General features: G+C 39.6%; 1 protein-coding gene and 1 long non-coding RNA gene across 3 annotated transcripts in view; one reads left to right on the top strand and one right to left on the bottom strand.

Annotated features, from left to right (window-relative positions):
* The window catches only part of LOC135319677 (uncharacterized), a 136,133-nt gene that overhangs the window by 57,975 nt on the left and 57,649 nt on the right, over positions 1-20,509 (top strand). The gene's annotated exons all lie outside the window — the stretch shown is intronic.
* Positions 1-20,509, bottom strand: part of CPA6 (carboxypeptidase A6) — a 181,278-nt gene that overhangs the window by 42,178 nt on the left and 118,591 nt on the right. Inside the window, exons 4-6 of the mRNA XM_010989413.3 lie at positions 13,948-14,062; positions 11,806-11,907; positions 9,630-9,734 (exon numbers count right to left, since the gene is read on the bottom strand). Of these exons, the coding sequence (XP_010987715.1) occupies positions 9,630-9,734; positions 11,806-11,907; positions 13,948-14,062 (322 nt within the window). The remainder of the gene's footprint in view (positions 1-9,629; positions 9,735-11,805; positions 11,908-13,947; positions 14,063-20,509) is intronic.

The raw sequence follows: 20,509 nt of genomic DNA on the forward strand, positions 1-20,509 counted from the left end.
CGGGCCAGCTAGCACCAGCCATGGCTTGAGATGCTCAACCCTGGAGACTGACAATTTTAAACTCTCAAAAGTGAACAAAGCCCAAATGACCTCAATTCAGTTTGAGATAATTCTGAGAAATGAAGCAAATGCTATTCCATCTGCACCGGCAACAAAGAATTAAGTGGCCTCTCTACAATTAAAGAATAAAAAGATGAAAAATAAAAAGATGTAAAAATGGGCTACTGTTGAAAATTGCTTGACTACCCCATCTATGAATAGGACTCCCCCGAACTTGTATCAGAACTCCAGGGGTGAACTGTTACAGTCTTCCATCCTTTTCCCATTTCTTCTTATCTGGTTAAATATTACAGACAAGAAAAATACTTAAAAACAACTCTGTTACAGTTGGCAAAATCACTGGAATTTATCCTTGGATGTCTGCTGCCCAAGTTAAGCCTGTGAATCAGGTATTCATTCATTTGGCTACTTCCTGAATCTCTGTAACCTCTCATCAGAGTATTTCCTTCTTTTGCTCCGTGAGAATCAAGTTGCAAGAGAGCAGAATTTTTGATAGTCCTTTGTCTCCCTTGCCAGTACCCACGGTGCCTGGCCTAGTGTGTGGTAGGCACTTAGTCATTCTTGTTGGATAAATCAATCATTTAACTTGCTTCACATAGTGTGGTGTTGGGTTCTTCCCTTCAGACTAATGATACTGCCAGCATTTCGATTGGTGCTCCCACCAAGTTCAATGACACCATCACTCTCTTGGGCATCTTGCCATCTTTGACCCATCCTGCACTTTCATCCCCATATCAAGCCAATCATCAGTTCCTAGAGACTTCCTTTATTGGTGCTGCCTTTGTGTTTCTCATTTCCCCAGTAGAATTGTAGTAAATGAATTGAGGAAAAGGTTAATGTTGTATACATTACAGTATACTATTTGTACCATGATAGAACCCATCAAGCTGCCTTCACATAAAAAGAAGTGAGCCTTTGGTTCAATCAGCCTTTGGTTGAATGAATGAGTGATTTTTCTTTTCATTTGAACTATATACACCCTTTCTTTACTTTCCATTCCTGCATCTACTCTTCCTGTCCATGTGTAGATTCTTAATCTAAACTCTTTGAGTTTGTTGCCCTCACTCTGGGCTCCTGCTTTCTTTCTTCTGTGTATCATTGCTGTTCATCTTTAATGCAGACAATGACACATGCTTTTCCCTCCATGTCGGTATTTTCTCATTTTTGTTTATTGGACCGAACACTGTTTGGCTTACAAGGCTAACGATAATTTTTCAGCCAGTCTCATGTTGCGTTCGTCTACTCACACAGACTATAGGCTTTGGTCTCATTAATCTACATCATGTTCTCAACATCAGTCTTTTCCCTTTTTTAGAACACTACTATAACTCTCTGCTCAAATTCCCACATCTCAGCCAAGGCCTAATGAGACTCACTTCCCCACAAATTTTACCCTAATCTTTTCTTCCCAAGTCTCCTGGATTTCTCTGATTCTTGAATTCCTTCAGTGTAATTTAATCCCCAAAGATACTCTGTTTTATGTTATATACTACATAAGTATTTCCCCTCAAATACAACGTGGGCTCCTTGAGTGCTGGGACCATGACTTATACTTCTGCTGACCCCCATAATGCAGAGTGCTGAAAATGGAGTGATAAGAAATTGTTAGACCAATTAATATAAATATTTTCTAGGGAACTGTACTTAAGACTAATTTTTTTTCTTAAACTTTTAATTTTGAATTAATTGTAGATTCACATGTAGTTGTAAGAAACAATAGAGAGAGTTCCTGTGTATCCCTCACCCCATTTCCCCAACGGTAATATCTTGTAAAACTATCACACAACATCACACCAGGATACTGACATTGGTACAGCCAAAATACAGGACATTCCAGGGATCCCTCATGTCGCCCTTAAATAGTCCCACTCACTTCCCTCCTACAACCTCCAATTTGAAGCCCTGGCAACTACTAATCTATTATCCATTTGTATAAATTTGTATTTAAGACTAATTTTTAAAATAAGAGCTTTATTGAGATATAACTCACACATTTGATAGTTCTTCTTTTTAAAGTGTACGATTCAGTGGTTTTTAATAGATTCAAAGTTATGCAACCATCACCACTATATAATTTTAGAATATTTTCATCATCCAAAAAAGAAATTTCATATCCTTTAGGTATCAGCTCCCCAGTGCCCTCAATTCCCTCAGCCATAGGCAACCACTTGTCTGCTTTCTGTCTCTATAAATTTTGGACATTGCATATAAGTGGAATTGTGTAATATGTGGTCTTCTGTGACTGGCTTCTTGCAGTTAGCATAGTGCTTTTAAGGTTCATCAATGTGTAGCAAATATCAACACTTCATTCTTTTTTTTTTTTCAATTGAGATGTAATTCATTTAAAAATGTACAGTTCCATGGTTTTTTTAGTGTATTTATAATGTTGTGCAATCATCACTATCTAATTCTAGAACTTTCCCATCACCCCCAAAAGAAACATTGTACCTGTTAATAGTCATTCCCAATTCCTCTCTCCCCTCATCCTCTGGAAACCATGAATCTACATCCAGTTCCTATGGATTTGCCTATTCTGGACATTTCATATAAATGGAATGATATGTGGCTTTTTGGGTCTGGCTTATTTCACTTAACACATTTTTGTTGTAGCTTGTCTTGTACTTATTATAGCTGAATAATATTCCATTTTATGGATATGCCACTTTTTGTTTATCCTTCAGTTGGTGGACGTCTGAGTTGCTTTTACTTTTTGGTTATTATGAAAAATGCTGCTATGAACATTCATGTACACATTTCTGTGTGGATATATGTTTTCATTTATCTTGGTTATATACACAGGAGTGGAATTTTGGGGTTGCATGGTAACTCTATGTTTAACTTTTTGAGGAAATGCTAAACTGTTTTTAATCCTACCTTAACTTGGTGGTTTCCTTTGCTTTGCAATTAAATTTTTAAGTCCATTTGTTTTAAGCTTAGTTACTGTTCCTTTTCAAAAGTCTCGACTTGTCTATTTTCTTTATTCTCTGCCCTCTGTTTGCCCTTGGATTTAAGTCTCTTACTCTTTGGCAATAATGTCTGTTCACTGTTACAGAAAGATAACTTTCGGGTTCTGTATATTTACCTCTGTTTCCTTCTCCTGTTTATCTATTCTAGGCTTCTTTCTTTGATGAATTTAGTATCTGTATCAACCCTCTTGGCCCATGACAAATTTAAGAAAAGTTTATCACCAAAAGGTAGTTTTTCTTAAAGCTCCTTTTTGGTTTTGTGGTGAAGGGGCACCTGTAATACACATTTCAATAGTAAGTCTACCATGTTGTCCCCCCTTAGGCTCCGCTCGACAGAAACTCCACAGTTCTAAGAATATAACATTAATAATGGCTCTGCTAACCTGCTATAAACAAGCATTGAATAAGAGAAAGATTTTGCAATGTAAGTGTAACTCTATTGGTTTCCTTTATTTTGCTTACAGGGTATAAAAATTTGTAATATAAAAATTAGAAAAAAGAGGTAGCAAGTATTGAAATCAAAAGTGATGGCCCTCTGTTTTTCCACATAATTAAATGATTTTCAGTTTAAAAGATAAAAGCCCACAATCTTATTGTGTATTTTGCATCTTAAAAATGTCTGCCAGCCAGCAGTTATATGTTGAGATAATGAATACAAGTATCAGTTATGTATTGAGATAATGAGTTCATTTGAGCAATTCTCAAAATAACAAGATAATCAAGCGCCTCTCACCAGTCGATTAAACCAGGTAGCTTGCTTCTGTGTCACTGTTTTCTGAGCTTTGTGTGTCCAAGACATTCAGGGACTCATTCGCTAAACTGGGAGTGGGGAGCAGCAGTGTGGGCAGCTCCCAGGGCCATGGTACAGTGAGTCAGGCTCAGCTGATGAGGGTTATACAGCAGAGAAGACAGAGCAGGGATGAAATCATCTGATTCTCTAGGCAGGAAGTAGCACCTGGTTCCCAAGCGAATGGAACCCAGGAATCTGGAGACCTGGTTATTATTTTTTACAATTCATTTAAAATTTTGAGATAAATGTAGATACACACATAATCATAAGAATTAATACAGAGAAATCCCTGTACCCTTTACCCACTTTCCTCTAATGGTAGTATCTTAAAAAACTATAGTCTAATATCACAATCAGGATACTGAAATTGATAGTCAAGTTACAGAACCTTTCCATCACTACCAGGACCCTTCCTGATGCCCTTTTATAGCCACGCCCACTTTCCTTTCCTTAACCCCCACCAACCACTAATCTGTTCTCCATTTGTATGCAGTTGACCCTTGAACAATGTGGGGGCTGAGGCGCCGACCCTCCAAAAGCAGTAGAAAATCCACGTATAACTTTACAGCCAGCCCTTGATATCTGCTGTTCCACATCCCTGGATTCAGCCTACCGAGGATCACGTAGTACTGTAGTTTTATTGAAAAAAAAATCTGGGTGTAAGTGGGTCCTCATCATTCAAACCCATGTTGTTTAAGAGTCAACTGTAATCTGTCACTTCAAGAACATTAAATAAATGAAATCATACAGTATGTGTCTATTTGGGTTTGGTTTTCCATCCAGCATAACTCTCTGGAGGTTCATTCACATTGTACGTTTCCATAGTTTGTTCCTTTTTTTTTTTTTTTTTTTTTTTGCGGAGTATAGTTTTTTGTAATTTGCCCATTGAAGGATATTGTGATTGTTTCCAGTTTTTGCCTATTATATATAAAGCTGCTATAAATGTTTGTGTACAGATTTTTGAGCAAACGTAAGTTTTAATTTCTCTGGGATAAATGCCAGGAGTGCAATTACTGGGTTACATGATACTAGCATGTCTAGTTTTAAAAGAAACTAGTTTTCAAGAGTAGCTCCATCATCTTGTGTTCCCACCAGCAATGTGTGTGTCCAGTTTTTCCGCATCCTCCCAGCATTGGCTGGTGGGTCAGTCCCTCTCTCTCTCTGCCTGTGTGTATGCATATAATTTTAGCCGTTCTGTTAGGGAATGCTCATTGTGGTTTTAATTTGAATTGCTCTAACGGCATCTTTTTTGTGTGTGGTTTTTTTTTTCTTTGCCATCTGTATACTTTTTGGAGAAATGTTTCTTCATGTCTTTTTCTCATTTTCTAATTGGACTGCTTGCATTTTTATTGTCAAGTTTTGAATTTATATATTTCAAATATGAGTCCTTTATCAGATATATGACAAAATTTGTAGCTTGTCTTTTTCTTCACAGAGTCTTTCACACAGCAACGTTTTACATTTTGATTAAGTTTGATAATGTCCAGTTTATCAACTTTTCCTTTTATGGAGCATGGCTTTGGTGTCAGGGCTAAGGACTCTTTGCCTAGCTTTAGATCCTGAAAATTTTTCCTTAAAAGTTTTGTAATTTTACACTTTACATTTAAATCTGTGATCCATTTTGAGTTAATATTTGTAGAAGGTATGAGACTTAGGTTGAAGTTCATTTATTCGCCTATGGAAGTCCCCTTGCTCCAGCACCATTAGTTGAAAAGTCTGTGTTTCCTCCATTGAATTGCTTTTGCACCTTCGGTGAAAATCGCTTGGGCACATTTGTGTAGCTCTGTTTTTGGGTCTTCTGTTCCATTTATCTTTGTCAATCCGTCCACCAGCACTACATATTTTTGATTACTGTAGATATATAATAGGTCTTAAATTTGGGTAGAATGATTCTTTTACAAAATAGTTTTAGCTCGTCTAGTTCCTTTGCCTTTTCATATAAATTTTGGAATAATTTTACCTATACCTACAAAAAGTTTTGCTGGAATTTTTATAGAAATGGTGTTAAAACTATATATAAATTTGGGGAGAATTGACATTTTCCTTTCTTTTTTTTTAATAGACTTTCTTTTAGAGCAGTTTCAGGTTCACAACAGAATTGAGCAGAATATACAGAGAGTTCACACATAGCCCTCCCCATCCACACATATATACTCCCCTAGACATTTTTCTGTATTGTGTCTTCCAATCCATGAATATGGTGTCTCTCCATTTATTTAGGTTTTGTTTGATTTATTTCATCAATATTTTGTAGTTTTCAGCATATAAGTCCTATACGTGTTTTGTCAAATTTACTCCAAAGTATTTCATTTTTTGAGTGATTATAAATGGTATTGTATTTTTAACTTCAGCATTCATGTGTTCATTGCTCGTATATAGAAATGCAGTTGATTTTTGTGTGTTTATCTTGTATCCTGTGATCTTGCTGAACTCACTTGCTGAACTTAGTTCTATTTTCCTGCAGATTCCTTGGGATTTTCTATGTAGACAATCATGTCATCTATGAATAGGAAAATTTTATTTATTCATCTCTGATCTGTATGTCTTTTATTTCCTCCTCTTCTGCTTCAGCACTATGTTAATTAAGAGTTGAGAGTGGACATCCTTAACCTTGTTCTTGATCTTAAGGAGAAGCCATTGGTCATTTACCATTAAGTGTAATGTTTGCTGTAGGATTTCTGTAGGTGTTCTTTATAAAACTGAGGATGTTCCCCTCTATTCCTCTTTTTCTGGGTGTTTTTATCATGCATGTCTGTTGAATTTTGTCAGTCTTTTTCTGTATGAATTGCTAACATTATGTAGACTTTTTTCTTCTTTGGCTTGTTAATATGGTTAAATTCAAATATTAAACCAGGCCTGCATCCCTGAAATAAACCCCACTTGGTCATGCTGTAGAATTATTTTTAGAGATTGCTAAATTCTATTCGCTAATATTTTATTAAGGATTTCTGAATCTATTTTCTAGTTTTTTTTTTTTTGGTCTGATTTTGTCTTTGTCTGATTTTGGTATTAGGGTAATAGTAGCCTTATAAAATGAATTGAAAATGTTCTCTCCTATTTTCAGAAAGAGATGTTGTAGAATTGTTGTTAGTTCTTCTTTAAACATTTGGTTGAATTCTTCAGTGAAATCATCTGGGTCTGGAGATTTCTTTCTTTTTGAATTTTAGAATTATGAATTCAGTGTCCTTAGTGTAGTAATAGAGATATTCAAATTACTTTTTTCATAATAGATGAATTGTGGTATTTTGTGTTTTCCAACTTCCCGGTACATTTTGCCGAAGCTGTCACGCTTATATGTGTAGAATTGTTCATACTATGCTCTTACCGTCCTTTTGGTATCTGCAGAGTCTGCAGTGATATCCCCCTTTCATTCCTAACATTGGTAATTTGTATCTTCTTTTTCCTTTGTCTCTCTTGATAGAAATTTAATTTCATTGATCTTTTCAAGAACCAGCTCCCTATTTCACTGATTTTCTCTAATGATTTTCTGTTTTCAATTTCATTGACTTTTGCTCTTATTCCTATTACTTCCTTTTTCTTGCTCTGGCTTTATTTTCTATTGTTTTTCTAGGCTCTTGAGGTGAGAGCTTAGATTACTGTTTTGAGAGTTTCCCTCTTTTCTAATGTATGCATTTACTGCTGTAAACATTCCTCTTAGCATTGTTTTAGCTGTGACTTACAAATTTTGATATGTTATATTTTCATTTTCATTCAATTCAATGTGTTGAATTGAATGGCTTCCACAAGGACACTAGGACTAGTGACCCCACCCCACTCCACTGTCCTCCTTTTTTTTCCCTCTCTGGTTGCTGCCCTGACTCAGATGGGAAATGTATGATTAAGTCGTGGAGGGGTAGCAAGGTGAGGGCAAGTGACAGCCATAAACAGCGAACATGAGAGAGGCGTGGAAAGGGTAGCAGAGGCGCAGAAATCGAGAGTCATCTGCATGCATGAAGCTGGCCTGGCGTAGGAGGGAGAAGCCTTTCCCCCCATCATCGGTGGAATAGATCCTGATCTTAATTGATGCTCTTGCTCTAAAATCAGTTACCCTCATTTGATAGTCATCATACATGCCTCTTCCTTTTTTCTGTGGTTATACTGCATTCTCCTCTTCCTTGGGAATTTAGCTTGGGTCCTAGGGTTGCCGTGGATGGCTGTACAGATCGCGCACTGCCAAACTCCAGGTGGCACCATTCATATCCTTGTGAGATGAACTGACAGGTCATTTCCCAGAAATCTTTCCCTGTCGTAACCACTGGATTCCCATTATTCCCATTCATTTGCAAGTATCTGAAGAGCTATTTAGTGTCAGGTACTGGGGATTTGGCAATGAACAAGACAAATAGTTTCTGCCCTTGACGCTGGTACAGGAAGAGATGGGTGATTACCACCTGAACAAATAAAGTAAGTTTAGGAGTTACAAAGAAGTTGCACATGTGTGGGTGAGGTAAATGTTTGGGAGATAACATTCTTATGTTCTCCAGTAATACACAGGGCCATAGTCTATAAACAACAGATGTTCTGTACTTTAACAATTCCCCCCTTTTCTTTTTGAATTTTGAGAGCAGTCAATATGTTGTGTGTATGCAATGGATTTTTAATACAAGGTAGTAGAGTGAACAATTTTAGTTTTTGCATTTGTCCTACCAGGATGAAATGGTATTTTTAAGAGAAGATGAATATGAATTGCTCAATACTCCGAGTGGGAATAGTTTGAAAATTTTATTATTACATAATATTTATAAAATTAAGCCTATTTTTGTGGGTTTGGTAGTGATGGAGAGGCAGATTTTACAAATTTACTACATTCTTGACATTTGTGAGGCAGATTTTCCAAGACTAGGAGAGTCTTCATAATCACAAACTTCACTAGGTCTCATAATTTTCCCATAAAACATAGTGAAATATAACTGAAATATTTAAATATCTTTTGTATCTTTAATGGTTTTCTATAAGTAATTTGTAGGGTTATTCTCTGGCTAAGAACCTTCATTTCCTTAGGCTTCTTCACTTTTATTACCAGTACCAGCAGTTGGTTTTATTTTAGGAGCCTTAAAAAAAAAACCCTAAGAAGTCAAGGTTAAAAAAAAAAAAACTATGAAAGTCATTGCATTCTTGACAATAGAAAAATATCAGAACATATTAAGATGTTGGTCCATGAGTTTGGCCCACTCCTGGGATAAGAACCCACTTGTATGCTAACCTCAGAGGGCTTACAATTTCAATGAAGCCCTCAGAAAATGAGAAATCACTATGAGTCATCAACCATCAGAGTCACTGAAAAGTATTGAAACAGAGGATGTTAAATCGACAGATGCTAAAGGTCTTTGGTACCTAAATCACAGATCCATAGCAGGAGGGCAAAATGCAATCACTTGCTCATCTTTTTCCTGCCATAGCATACATGGGATCACTTTGATGGGGAAGACAAGTGATGTAGAATTTTCCAACCTGACTATTACATGAAGAACTATTCTGGAACACCATCAGTTGGATTTTTAGTCCTTTGCCACATATCAGCTACATGGCTGGTTCATAATTTGTCAGAAATTCATAAATGCTCTGAATCTCAGGTTCTTTCTCCTTAATGAGGGTTGGTAATGCCAACCTCTCAGGGTAGAGTAAAGATAAACTGGGCCAGGGCTTTGAGAGGTCTTCATAAACATGAAAGCAACCCACAGAATCATGGTGGTGTTATCATTTAATTAGGTGTCACCAGCTTCACATTCCCAGTTTTGTTCCTTGAGCAGAATAAAAACACATGGGAAGCACAGGCTAGCTGAAATGAACACTGTGTAAGGGGTTTAACTTACTTCTTTTACAAACCACTGACAAAAGGCAGGACCAATCCATTCTCTTGCATGAATACCGCAGTCTATCCAGACAGCTCTTTTGTAAGCTCGTGATCTTCTGCCCAGCTGAAAACAAGAGTATTCATAGTCACCAATGCAGCCTTTTATTTCTGGATTCACTGACCAGCATAATTAAATGTTTTCAGCATACTACTTCACCAGCATTTGGTTCATTAGGTAACCCATTAAAAAAGACAGAGATTTCCTATCGATTTCAGAAGTCCAGGCTTGTTTATGCAGAAACAATAAATTTATTACCTTAATTACAAATCAGAGAAGTGGAACACACACAAGGAAAAGGCAATTCCTAAAATAGGTTTGCTTCTCCGTTTTAATGTAATACATGATGGTTAAGAAGCTAAGTTTCTTCCCTTTCTCTCCCCTCTCCACCCCATGCAAGGAATCAGAAACATTCCCAAGCGATATCAAAGAAACAGCTATGCCTTATAGGTGGACAAATCAAATTTTTATTACAATACAAAATGGAAACACAAAACTACTTGATTTGTAGAACCAAGTGATGGGTTTTTCTTTATAATCCTATTATATCACTATCACTTATAATGTGATTTCTAACCCAGTAATCAGTTGAAATTGTATTTACTATATAGTAAATCTAGTTTTCATTCATTCACTAATTCACTCAACTAACACTTCAGGAAATCCTTTTTAATGTCAGACACAGTGCTCAGCCCTGGAGATTCAGAGATGTGAGGACAAGGAGTTTATATGCTAATGAGGAGGGCAGACACACAGGCAATTTGTCATTATAATGTAATATGCATAAGTTATTTTGGGAACATGGGGGTGCTACGTCTAATTTTCCTGGGGAACAAGATAAGTCTTCTAAGAGGAGCACTTGAGTAGTTGAGCAAGACTTTAAGCTTGCCTGGCAGACACATGGAAGGAGGCAGCTCAAGCTTGGCAGGGAGTCTGAGCACACTACACTTGAGGAGCTGCTTCTGGGGTATGAGGAAAGAAAGGTGGGTGCAGCTGGACACAGAAGCAGAGGACACAGGAAATTCCTGGATTCTACATAAAAGAGGTAAGGCTTCATCCTGTGTCCCCAGGGAGAGGCGTGTGCTTGCGTGAGAGAGGGGATGGAGGAGGGCGGGGGGAGAGTGCTCGTTGACACAGACTGACGCAGTGTAGACATGGATGAGAGGTTAGAGGATGGGGACTTGAGGAGGTTGAGTGCTGAGGCCATTATTGCAATAGTCCACGGAGAAGAGATGCAGAAATAAGCGAGGGCAGCAGCAGCAGGACAAGAGCAGAGGTGGTGAAAAATCCGAAAGATAGAAGGAAAAGTTGTCAGTTCTTCATAATGGATTGAAAGGAAGTGGATAAAATAAAGGAGAGGAATTGAGGATGATGCTCAGGTTTCCTGACTCGGAGCGCCATTCAGAGTCGGAGGGCTTCCGTGGGTATCGAGATGAGATGTCAAGGAGGCAACGAGGCATGAATCTACAGCTCTAGACAGCCGACTCCACTGAATAGGAATGACTGCTGAAACCATGGGGTGGATGTGCCCATCTGGAGAGGGTTGGAAGAGTGAGCACAGATGGAAAGAGAATCCCGGGTTTACCAGGACGCGAGGAAAGGACAAGGTGAGGAGCCAGTGACTGAGACCCCAGGGGATGGTCAGAGCCGAGAGGAGCGCCGCCTAGGGACCATCGTAGATGTTTTAGAGAGCTGTGGGCAAAGGCCAGTGCGTCAAGGTCTGAACGGGAAATGAAGTTGAGACGGATATAGAGACATCTTTTTAGATGTTTGGCCGAGAAGGGATGGAGAGCTGCAGAGAACGTGGGCTCAAGGGCTGGGAGTAACATATACCTTCTTATACATTTATGTAGTTTTGCCTTGGTTCATCCTAAGCAGCACCAACTCACAAATAATTCTGGAGATCATTATTTTTTCAGTGCATCAGTCACTCTGAATATGTTAGAAACAGTACTAACGGGAACACTCAATGACAAATACTAAATATGCCTCAGAAACTCAAGGAAATTTTTTTCTGAAATTACCAGACGATGTTAACTAGGAGACACTATGAAAGACCAGTTCATTTCTTCCCCTGTAAATCGAACCTGAAAAAGATGAATGTTTAGTAAATATTTAGTTAGTAATTTCTTTTTACCTTTAAAACAAAGAGAGATCTTCCCTCATATGAGTTCCCAATAGAGAACATGTGAATGAGGCCTGAATGAGTTTTATTCAGATGATGCATCCAATGTTGAATCTAAAAGCAAATAAATAAAAACCATATCAGACTCACAATTATGGAGCTTTTAGTAAACAAAACGTAACACAAAGACAACGGTAGGTCTCAGAATTCAAAAAGCATGCATGAAGTATAAAATTGAACGAAAACCCAATTTTGTAGTTTTAATTTTATTCAGGATACTTAAAACCACATTTAATTTTTATGTTTTTATAAATAGTAGCTTAATGCCTTTATATTGCTCCCTTTTATAAATTGTCATTAATATCTTGATGGCAGAATCTTAAGAAAATTAATGTGTTCTGGGTTCTCTTTGAAAATCAAAATTTATTTCCATTTTCCTCCAAGTATTTAAGGGGAAAAGAAGTCAGCTTCAGAAAAACCACCCCAACTCTTTGAAAGTGCTTATTAGAAGTCTTGCATATTATAATTTGCCACCAAGTAGAAGATGCTGAGAAAAAGGCATGATCTTTTCACACTTCATGGTAATTCTGTGCAGCCACACATCGGAGGGCAAGCTCTGAATAATTCCCCCAGTAATAGCGATATATTTGCATTGATCCATTCACACACATTTATCTGTCTTCAGGAAAAGGTATATTTGAGATGGAGAAATAAGGCACTTAGATGGATGACATTTCTGACTTAAAAGCCCAATAAAGGAGTAAGGAAGTCACACAGAAGTGTCCCACTGTTTCCCTGATGTGAAAAAAGCCTATCCTGAAAAAACAGATTTTGGAAGGTACCCATATTTTCTTTTCTTTCTATTTTTATGTGGTCTAATGAGCAGGATGCACACATGTTTGTGTATATGCACATGTGTGTTTATGTATGTATATATACGTATCTGTTTTAATATACTTTTACATTTTGACTTTTTCCTAGTGCGTGTTAATAGCACTTTGAAGTGTCAAGTTATCTAAAGCTTTTCCATTGCTTCTAATTTCAAGCTTCTAAAAAGTAAGTTAAAAAATGTAAACTATGTGCCAATAATTTTGAAAGAAAAGTTGTTATCAAGAGAACCAAAGATTCTCTTAAGAATGTCACAGGATCTCAGTAATTCCATGACTGGCATTCCTTTGCTCAGTTCAGGGGAATAAAGAAAAAAGGTATGTATGCATTCATTCATTCATCCTCTCAACAACTATCTATTTGGAAGCCTCTCTTTGCTTGCCCTGGGGTAGAGTGGTGAAGGAGACAGCTGTGGCCTGCCCCCGTGGCACTGGCAGCTTTTCAGGAGTGAAAGGTGTTGCTCAAATAATCATACAATTCCTTAATTAAAAACCATGATCGGCATCACATCCATGCCCTATGAGAGCAAGTAATACTCTGGGGGTTGGAGACAGGGAGTTCTGACCCAGTCTGGGAGAGCAGAAGCAGCCATCCTCTTGCTCAGGCTGCATAGGAAGAATAACTGGTTTTTACCCAGGCGTACAGGAGTGGGAGTGGGGATGGGGTCGCTTAGTTTTCCTGGTGGAATAAATATCTGCGAGCTCAAAGACCCTGCGGTGCCACAAATGAAGCTTGGTTTTGGGGAGATCTCAGCTTTGTAGAGGGTGTGGGGCACACAACAAAGTTCACTGCCCTCCAACTCTGGCTCACTCCACCTTCCACGGATTTTTCATGAAGGTGTTGGTAATTGCAGCTGGCCCTCTGTATCGGTGGGTGCAGAACCCGCGGGTCCGGAGGGCGGACTGTACTACAGCCACTGCACACTAGGGACCTGAGCATCTGCGGGTTTTTGCATCCACAGAGGGTCCTGGACCCAACGCCGCGTGGATACCGAGGGCCGACTGTATAGCCACTTTACTGCACTCTTCTGTTGCACTTCCCCGTCCTTTGTAGGGTGGGTTGGATAAAGCAGGTGAAGTTAAAATTATTTTGCTACCTCTTATATCTCCGTAAAAGGCTTAGTGGAAGAGAAGTGAGGTGTGTGGGCAATACCAGTATTTTTCATGTAGTCCCTGCCTCTGTCTTTATGCTTCTCTCCCCGTCCTGAAACCTAAGTGGTAAAAACGCGCTTATAAAAAGGCAACAAAAGCTCCTCGGATTACCTACTTCTTCTAAGGAGTGATAAACTTCATAATTATATCCAGAGAGGGATCTCCGACTTCTCTGGGTGGGCAAACTGCTTCCCTCTTCCAGTGCTTTCTGAAGATCTTCTATGAGGATCCTGGATTTGAAATGATAGACATGATGAACATTAAATGGAGATAGTATAAAAATTGTTCACTATCAAAAGAATATCATGCATCTATGGAAAGGACAGTGAAGACAAAAGAACAGTGGAGACTGACATTTCTAAAAATACCCAGTTGTGGGAAAATAAACATTTTCAGGAAATAAAAACTTAAATAAATGGTGTAATGAATATAAAATGTAAAATTATCGGCAGATGTTCCCAAGTAATAATGATGTTGATAATAACACTGTTGCTTGAGCAGCTAGGAGAACCAAATGATGGGGTGGCTATGCTTGAATTTACTGAGCACCTGCAGGTGGTAGGCTCTGTGCTGTGTGTTCTACATACATGATCTTACTTAACCGTAATGAAGTAGATTTTATTGCTAGCTCCATTTTACAAATGGGGAGCCCAAGCCTCAAAAGGGTTAAGAACTTGCCAATATCACTCTCCTAGTGAGTCCAGAGCCAGAATTGGAACTTGGACTGTGAACCCAAATTCCAGGCTCTAGACTCAAGTCCAGTGTGACATCATGAAAAATGGAGCATGACAAGTCCCCCCCACTCCCTCGTTATCCGCTGCTTCTATCTGTTCCTATCCCTCTGGTCATTGAAAGACTTCTCTCATGTCATCACCCAGCACACCTGACCCAAATACTCAGAGAAAAGGGGAAGGAAAGAAGTTACAATCCTCAGGAGGAAATGGAAGAAATAACCAGAGTGGGGAAAAAGCTAATTTCACTGCCTACCAGTCCAATCAAGGAAGCTAGAAGAAGACAAGCTCAGATAATCAAAGTGAATGCATTTGGAAATTGAAGGCTGAGGCCAGGCTGAGGGATTCCAAGGTCATGGAAATGTGTGGAACCAGCTCCAGCTAGAGTCATTGGTGTTCTTGATGAGATAGGCTTGCCTCCCCAGTGCTCACCCATCTCCTCTAACTGGAGTGCCATGAAGTAACAAGACATTCAGATCATCTAGAATACTTAAAGATGTCAAAGAACCTCTGAGTGATTTTCCTGGTCCTGGCAGGTAGCTAAAACACTTTGCTTTCATATTTCATCTTCCAAAAGAACCTGTTACTTGGTGGTTTAAATGCTATTAAAAGCACATGTAATGGCATCTTTAAAGGACTTTCAAAGTTGACCTATATAAGCCACTTAATAAAAAAAATTATCCTGAATTACTTGAAAAAATGCTTTTTGGTCCATGAAGGAGGTAGATTACTTAGGGTCATGTTGGGTGTAGGACATTCTTTTTGATTTACTCATTTGTTATTTACCGAGTACCCACTGTGGACAAAGCACTTAATCAGGAATTTATCATCAGCTCACTGTTCTATTTCAATTTTTGACATTAAAACTAGAAACATATTAAATATCAAGATAAGATGGACTGGTACAAACTTGGCGGACTTGCTTGGTAGTTGCTTGCAGTGGCTCAAAATGCCAGTGGAGGTTAGATTGTCAGTCTGAACATAATCTGTCTCAGTGCTTTCTTTCTTCCTTCAAGGAAAGGAGTTACAGATGAAAGCAGGTTTGCCTGGACTAAAGACTATTGCCAGGGTGGGTGTTAAGAACCAAATGAACCTCTATGTCAATGCTGAATCTTCCTGTATTGTGAGAGAATCTGGGATGGTCAAGAAAAATGCAAGTTTGATGAGGGCTGAGATGGTTGTATATTGTCAGGAATTTCTAGTTCCTGCAGGCAATCTTCAGAGAGATGTTTCCCTTACCAGTACCGTCTATCCATTTCTCTTGGCTACTTTTCCCTATTTCAGGAAATTAAGGGGTGGGGGTGGGGGGAAAGTGAATAGATGTGCCAAAGCCAGAAATCTACAGAATAAATCTCCTTCTGAATTTCCAGTTTAAAAAGATATATAATCACACAGAAAAAAGTTTTCAAAGGTATAATAACCTTTTTGGAATGTTTACAAAATTGAGCTGTAGAATATTGCATTATTTCCAAAGTGGACAGATCTTCTAAATTATAAACAAATGCAGATAGCTTGTTTCCACTCAAGGTAAGACCAGTTCCTCATATTCATCACCAGAAAGTTCTGAAGTTCAGGTGCTGATGCAGTTCTTGGTAGAACCACCAACTGTACCCCTTAGAAAACTAATAGTTTCCTAGGATTTTCAGTATGAAAAACTCTGCTTCTTAACTGATTAGATTCTTTATCATTACCAATTGATAAATGACTGAATGTATTACTAATCACATAATGAAATGCCCATTCAGAGAATTGTCTTTCTAATTCTACTGGATAATTGCTTCTACAGAAGATTTATCTTAATACTTTCTAGTCAAGTTTGCTAGTATTTTCACCAAAGTAAGAAAATGTTGAAGTTTTTCGTTTTGAAGTTGTGGAATCCCTCTAGTTGGGTGGGTAGCTTCTTTGATGAGTAAACTCTCAGGGCTTCTCAGTCTCATTTTAAAGTTTCCAAGTGCCCTAGTCTTGGAATGCCTAGTATTTATCCATTCATTTAGGCTAGTGATTCTCAAGATAGGCTGCTTTAAAATCACCCACGAGCTTTACAAAATGTGCCACACTGAGCCCGACTTAGACAAAAATCTCTGTGCACAGGTAGCAGGCGGTGCTAAAATCTCACCAGGTGATTTTAATATATTGTCAGGATCAAATTTAGGCTAACCATCCGGAAACCAGTAATTTAGGCTAATCAATCTAGAAACCACTCTCCGTCTTCTCAGTGTCTGTATTAAATAAAAACGGAAGACAGTATGAGAATATGGCTGGTCCCTGCTTCCTCCTTCCTCTCCTGAGTGTCTGTGCTGGACGTGGTCACCTGCCTCTCAGCACTCATCCCTCCTCCCTCTCTGGGCTTCCTGTGCTGAAAGGGCTGGGAAGCTGAAAAGGACTTTTCCTCAGCTCTCTTGCAGCTGTGGTTCTGGGTACAAATTCATGAACTCTGGCCAGGTGGGAAGTCAGGAGCCGGGCAGAGGCCGCCTCCTGCTGCGGTGCTGTGGCCGGGGCCGTGTCGGGGCCGCAGAGACGGGACTGTTCAGAGACGGCTGGGGGACAGGACTCAGAGCTCCAGGGGCCGGTCACCAGCGTCGTGGCATGAGAGGCAGTTATGGTCATGACAGGGGTGGCAGCAACAGCTCCCTGACCTCTAGACAGTAGGCTTCACTTAAATCATTGTGTTTTGGGGTCTGTTATGGGTTGAATTGCATTCCCTACCCCTAAATCCACATTTAAGGTCCTAACCCAAATCTGAAGGTAACTCTAGTACCTCAGAGTGTGACCTTGTTTGGAAATAGGGTTGTTGTACATGTAATTAGTTATGTTGAGGTGACTGCAGTGGGCCCTAATCTGCCTGGGGTCCTTATAAAGAAAAAAAAAAAAAAAGGAGTGGGGGAATTAGTTCAGTTTGGGAAGATGCTAAAGTTCTGGAAATGGATGGTGCTGAATGTGCTTAATGACACTGAATTGTATGGTTAAAATGGTCAATTTTATGTATATTTTACCATAGTTTAAAAAAAGGTTGGGGGAGAATTAGGACCCAAAGACAGATACATGTAGAGGGAAGCTGATAGGAAGAGAAAAAGGGAGGAGACGGCCACGTACAAAGCCAGGACAGAGGCCTGGGGCCTGTCCCTCCCTCACAGCTCTCAGGAGGAACCAGCCCTGCCTCTGACTTCCAGCCTCCAGAATCATGAGACAGTACATTCCTGTCTTTCAAGCCAGCCAGTCTGGAGTCCTGTTACGGCGGCCCTAGCAAACTAACACAGGGCCTCTGTTCAGTAGCTTAGACTGTACCCTGACACAGGCCCTTAGACACCCACCTGGAAATTAAAATAATTGTGATGTGGCAGGTCTGGCCCCATTTGTCTTGTCAAGTTAGTTGACGGGAACCGAGCAGATTGATAGAAGCCCAGGAAGTGGAGCCCCCCCGTGGCTTTTGTAACTCTCGTTGTTTCTTAGTTCTTTATGGCTGACTATTCTTTCTACTCCAATTGTATGCACTCTTAAAAGTGACCAGATCTGTTAAGAACTTTCCAAGTGATGTCATCAATTAGTATGAAACCACCTCCCAAAGTTTTCAGGGTGGAGAGGAGGCTCAGCATTTGAAATTCCATTACCAGTTTTTGCAGGTATTTAATTTACAAAATGATTGAATTATTTTTTATAGCAAAATGAGTCACCTCATCTGTCATGTCGTTAAGAGGGGTTGATCATGTAGGGGCCAGACCCATGGGGTCACATTATCTCTGCTAGAAAGATGACTATAGCTTCACAGTATATACAGTTGTACAGAGTAAATGATAATCTTTTGAAAATACCCCAGGATACAGTCATAAAAGTCAATTAAAATGATCTCTACCTACTGCCCCATGGAATTTAATTGACTCTTACGTATTATTATCTTGGGATCAACAAAATGAATAATCCTTAATGATTGCTCTCCATGAGGAGACAACTGGTTCAAAACACTCATTTTTTATATTCTCTTCTCTGTGACATGAAGTGTGATATTTCATTCTGTGTCAGTTCCACATGACCCATATTGAATGGCAGAAACAGGGACCTGTTAAAATAACTGGTATATTCTTTTCTTCCAAATAATAATTAACGAAGCATGTGAGTTGTTACTGAGCCCCTATAGATATAAATTCTTTCCTGCCAGGCATCCAGAGAATCAAAGCTACAGCGGAGCCTAAAAGTGTTCAATATGAACAATAGTTTTATGCACAGCTGTGGCTCTACCCTGTTCTAGAAGCACAGATAAAATATCTGTTTGCAAAAAGCCTATCTGTACTTTAATAACTGGCAGGGAGGTATTTGTGTGGACCAGGGAGGATGTCACTGCCCCTCTGCACCCCTCAGCCCATCTTGCACAGAGATTAGGGCTCTCACCTTAGTCTCACAGAGCCACGAACCCTTCCCAGGCCCTGCTGGACATCATCAGGGGTCTTTGTGCCAGTTTTGGCAGTACAACCACTTGCTAAAAAGTTGGAGTCACTGAGGTTAGTCATTTACAATTATGCTTCTCCACCCTGAAATCCTAGGGTTCCAAACCAAAAGTAAGTCACTCCTTCCTGTCTCATTAATTCACTATGCTGCATTTCTCCCCCGAGATTCTGCACTGACTCTCCACCTCTTGACCATTTCCTTTCCCCTTGTGCCTGCTAGAATCCCTCTTTCATCGTAAACAAAATTCCTACATCCTCTAGTCTCTTCAGAGAACTCTCTTCTCATAGTCTTGCCCCAACAGAAATTGGACTTTCTCAAGGACACAGGTTCTTTTGTGTCTTTCTCTTTTCCCACTTCTCCTACTATGGCGCCAGAAGGGAAGGAGGTCTGCATTCTCCAGGACCCCCATTTGTGCTTCCTCATTAATCTTCTAACTTCCAGGAAGAGTTCATCCACCCTTCAGCATCATGTCATTCCTGGCTGTTTACTTCTAACTCCTGGCTACTCCCTGAATTTCCTGTCCTAGGAGCACGTTCTCTCCCTCCACCTCAAATCCTGCCATCAGCCAAGGAGATTCAAGACTGCTGTGGTGATTTTCTGGTGACGACGCCCACTCATTCTTGACCGCATCAGCCTCAATGATCTCCACTCCACTTCAGCCATCTCCTTCATTGCTACCCCTATCTTGTCACCAGTCATAAATGTCCTACCTTGGAACTCTAAGCATCCAACAGCCTACACTTTGTCAAAACTTCTTTCCTTCCAGTTTGTTGCCCTTAGTCACACCATACCTGTTTTCAAAATAAAGATCTCAGTATCTCCCTTGATTCTTCTGTTATGTCCCATCATTCTTCCTAGACTCTCCTCCCTTCCTATCCAGATTAGACCCCATGGATGGAAAGTTGAGCTCATATCTCACTGGGAACCTCAGCTTCCTTGCCACCCTGATCTTTTGTCATCCTGCCCAACAACCTCAGCTCCGCGTCAGTGCTACGACCTCTCTTCTCTGCCACAGCCACTTTTATTGGTTCTTACCCCAGTTTTTCCCATGGCAATGCTCTTCAACTCCTATTTCTTCACTCTGAGTAGATCATTTTGCTTCTCACTTCATCCAGAAAATTTGGCTGTCAGTTACAATCTCTTTAAACTTGTTGACTCTCTTATCCACCATCTTACCTAGACCTGCATTTACCTCTTTGGTTATATGGATTAATTATCCTTCCTACTGTTCAAACCCACTTCTCCATTGATGCATTCTTTCCTGCATCATCAATGTCTCCTTCCCTGCTGGTCCTTCCTCTCAGGTGACATGCTGAAATTGCCCCCGAACCAAACATATTCCAAATCTCAAGCAGTTACTGATGCAGCGTCTCTCCTTGCTTTCTGCCTCTCCTCTGACTGTAACTTCTAAGAGTAGTCTGCTCTGCTGGTCTGTGTTCTCATCTCCTGCTCACTTCTGTCTTCTACTCCTAACAATCCAACCCCGCCATTAGCGTTACCAGTGCA

The sequence above is a fragment of the Camelus dromedarius genome, chromosome 30 (genome assembly GCF_036321535.1).
Source record: "Camelus dromedarius isolate mCamDro1 chromosome 30, mCamDro1.pat, whole genome shotgun sequence".
NCBI lineage: Eukaryota > Metazoa > Chordata > Mammalia > Artiodactyla > Camelidae > Camelus > Camelus dromedarius.